The sequence below is a fragment of the Myotis brandtii genome, unplaced genomic scaffold (genome assembly GCF_000412655.1).
Source record: "Myotis brandtii unplaced genomic scaffold, ASM41265v1 scaffold889, whole genome shotgun sequence".
In the NCBI taxonomy this organism is placed as follows: Eukaryota; Metazoa; Chordata; class Mammalia; order Chiroptera; family Vespertilionidae; genus Myotis; species Myotis brandtii.
In genome coordinates this window covers 586,713-590,158 of record NW_005371640.1, presented here as the reverse complement: position 1 = coordinate 590,158, position 3,446 = coordinate 586,713, and the positions used below count along the sequence as shown (strand labels likewise).

At 46.0% G+C, this 3,446-nt stretch overlaps 1 protein-coding gene across 1 annotated transcript in view; it reads left to right on the top strand.

Moving 5' to 3' along the window:
• Window positions 1–288: 288 nt before the first annotated feature.
• RAB39B (RAB39B, member RAS oncogene family) overlaps window positions 289–3,446 on the top strand; it is a 6,933-nt gene continuing 3,775 nt past the window's right edge. The window contains exon 1 of the mRNA XM_005885021.2: window positions 289–811. Within this exon, the coding sequence (XP_005885083.1) occupies window positions 597–811 (215 nt within the window). The 5' untranslated portion in view covers window positions 289–596. The remainder of the gene's footprint in view (window positions 812–3,446) is intronic.

Below are 3,446 nucleotides of genomic sequence, written 5' to 3'. Positions count from 1 at the left end.
CTAGGGCCACATGTTTTATATGTATACATGTGCTTATGTATACATATATATTTTCAAGGAAATCCATGTGGAAGAATATATATGTCAAGCTGTTAATATCTTGGGGAGGGAGGGGCGCAGATAATTACGCACTTTTATTCTTGTGTACATTTTTGTATTGCTTCCTAGTTTTAAGAAAAGGTACTACTTTTGCAATTTGACAGGTAACATTTTAAATTAAGAACGGAGCGGGGGGTGGAGGAACTAGAGAAGGGAACCAGCGGTGTGGGGCCATTTCTGTGTGCGCTCCTTTTACAGACAGTGCGGCGGCTCCAGGCGTCGCGTCTATGCGGGGGATTACAGTAACCCGGTTGTCAGTGATGAGTCAGAGTGCGTGGTGCTGATGCTGCTGCCATTTCATCACCTCCGCGAGCGCAGCATCCATCCCTCCGCTCTCCCAGCGCCTGGGCCTACCTCGCCTCGGGCTCCCAGTCAAGCGATGTGCTCGCAGCCGATCTAGATCCGGACCGAGCCGCACTCTCCGAGGGGGGGGCCTCGGCGGGACGCCCCCTCTCGCCGCTCAGGGCCAGGGATACGGAGACCTGCCGAGCCCAGCCATGGAGGCCATCTGGCTGTACCAGTTCCGGCTCATTGTCATCGGGGATTCCACGGTGGGCAAGTCCTGTCTGATACGCCGCTTCACCGAGGGCCGCTTTGCCCAGGTTTCGGACCCCACCGTGGGGGTGGATTTCTTCTCCCGTCTGGTGGAGATCGAGCCCGGAAAACGCATCAAGCTCCAGATCTGGGATACGGCGGGTCAAGAAAGGTTCAGGTGGGAGCGCAGCCGGGGCCCGCGAGCAGTGGGAGGGTCTTCGGAGCTTGCAAAGCCCCTGGGGATAGAGGACTTCCTGGTCCTGGTCGCACCCGCCCCCCCACGTAGAGAGATCCCGAAGGTCTGGGGGCTTCTGATGAAGCCCCCCTCCAGCTAGCTGGGAGCTCCCTGCAGGGACAGAAGCGCCCTGGCGGGGAAGGCCGGTCAATAATACGTATTGCTTGCACAGCAACTCTCCCACCCTGCCCCTGGGTGGCTAACAAATCAGTTGGAATTGATCACTGTCATTCATCAATCTCAGTCCCTATGCTACATACTTTTAAAAATGTTCCCAGGTCATCCCAACATGGATAGGCAGGTATATACAGATGGTCCTGAGACAGGCATAGGTACAGATATAGATGTATTGTGTTCCATATATAGATACAGATATATACATCTATGCCTTATATATACGTACATATGACAGATGCTAAATGATTGATTCCCTCTTGCAACCAGCACACATTCGGTGATCATCCACTCCATGCCAGATTCGGGCTGGTTTCTGAGGAAACTTACACAAGGGGATGCCATGTAAACAAAACAGACACAGGCCCTTCCCTCTTAGAACCTCTGTGCTGACATGGGGGAGGGGAGGGGGACAATCAGCAATTACACAACAGAGAACCTTGTTTATATTTGTAAGCTCGCTCCCTACTAGAACTCGTAGCACATAGTGAGCAACCAATGAACAGGTTGGATTTTCCCCTACAACCCTTTGTTTTTCCTTTGGAGTGTGTCTCATTTGCAATTACAGAGGGAGGGAAGGCTACCTGGAGGAGATGAGGCTTGATGAGTAGGACAGAAAAAAAGCCCAGGGAGAGGAAACAGCGTGTATAATTATAGACAGAAGTGGCAGAGAGCAATGTACACAGAAAACTTTGAGAGAGCAACTTGGGCTAAAGTCACATAGAGCATCACCCATGTTTCTGATCATTTATTCATTTATCTATTGAACACCAGTTCGGCATAGAACATACTGGTTAGGTAGTTGAAGAGCGGATAGGGAGAAGAGATAACTACAAACTTAAGTTGTCTCCAACTCCCCACTTCCACAAACAACACTGGCAAACACCCTGTACAGGTTCACTTTGAACTTGAGAATGCATTTCTCATCCTGTAAGTGAAGAAAGGTGTCTTCTTATATTTATGGGAACATCTATATGAAGAGCCTTTTTATACCCACTGCTTATTGGTATTGGGTGGTATTGACTTGTAAAGGTTCTTTTTAGGTTAGGAATATGTATCCTTTTCTATCACGTACATAGTAAAATATTTGCCCAGTTTGTCATTTGCCTTCGAACTTTGTTCAAGAAAATGTTTTGATGTACAGGTTTTAATTTTTATGCATCCTTATGTTGTGCTTAGATAGGGCTTTGTTACGTTCTAAGTACTAGTGTAATGATGTATTTTAGAGTTTTGAAGGGATCTACAGCTTGCTTATTGATTTCTTGAGCCAAGCTGTTCACAAATCAAAACCTTTGATCATTGCATCCATGAGTCTTCAAACACAAGGGAATTAGAACTGTTTTCATTCCCTCGGGCTGATTTGCCTGGTGCTAGAGACTTGATCTCATTTGTAAGGTTGGCTCTTGCCATCATCTAGTTTGGACTTTAATCCTCTGGACAATGTTCTGTTACCATTGGGCCATTTGCCCTAAGCCTTAAGTGGCAAAAATGAATCTCTCATTTTTGTCTTCTTCATCCAAGAAGACAGAAAACCTAAAAACAGACGTAGTCAAAAAGCACAATAGTCTAAAGCAAGGGTGGGGAATGTCTGGCCCACGGGCTATATAAGGCCCACGAAATCATTTGGTCTGGCCCAGCCAAGGCATTAGGGATGAGTTAATTAAATATTTGACCAAATACAGCAGGCTAATTTTGAAGTTGATAATTCTGTATGGCCCGCCAATGAGGTTATAAATATCCAAATGGCCCTTGGCAGAAAAAAAAGGTCCCCCACCCCTGGTCTAAAGCAAGTCATAGAAGCAAATAATCTATAGCCTCTAATAAGCTCTAAAATGCTCTAAGCAAAGTAGTATAATGTATATTGATAATGAAGCTCCTCTAATCAAGAAGTTTAAAAGATGAGGTTTCTTCTGTTTAAGAAGTACAGCAAATGTATTCTAATTGCAATGCTTTAAATAAATCATGTCATTTTAAAGGGAAGCTCTGGCTATTTAGGTGGTTTTTCCCAACTGGTGCCTCCTTATTCAGCCTCTGAAATGTGCCAGGAAACATGGCTGATAGGCACTTTGCTTGAGCCCTCTACAGACGGTCTCTCTCTTTCCTATTCCCAACGGCCTGGAAAATAAAAACAAAGTTGTGTTTCTCCTCACAGAAGAGACTGAAGATCCCTGTTAGATTGAAATAGTAATAATAATAATAATAATAATAATAATAATAGAAGGGCCCTAGCCCTTCAGTGGATAGAACGTCGGCCTGAAAGGTCCCAGGTTTGATTCTGGTCAAGGGCACATGCCTGGATTGCGGGCTCGATCCCCAGTGGGGAGCGTGCAGGAGGCAGCCAATCAATGATTCTCTCTCATCATTGATGTTTCTATCTCTCTCTCCCTCTCCCTTCCTCTCTGAA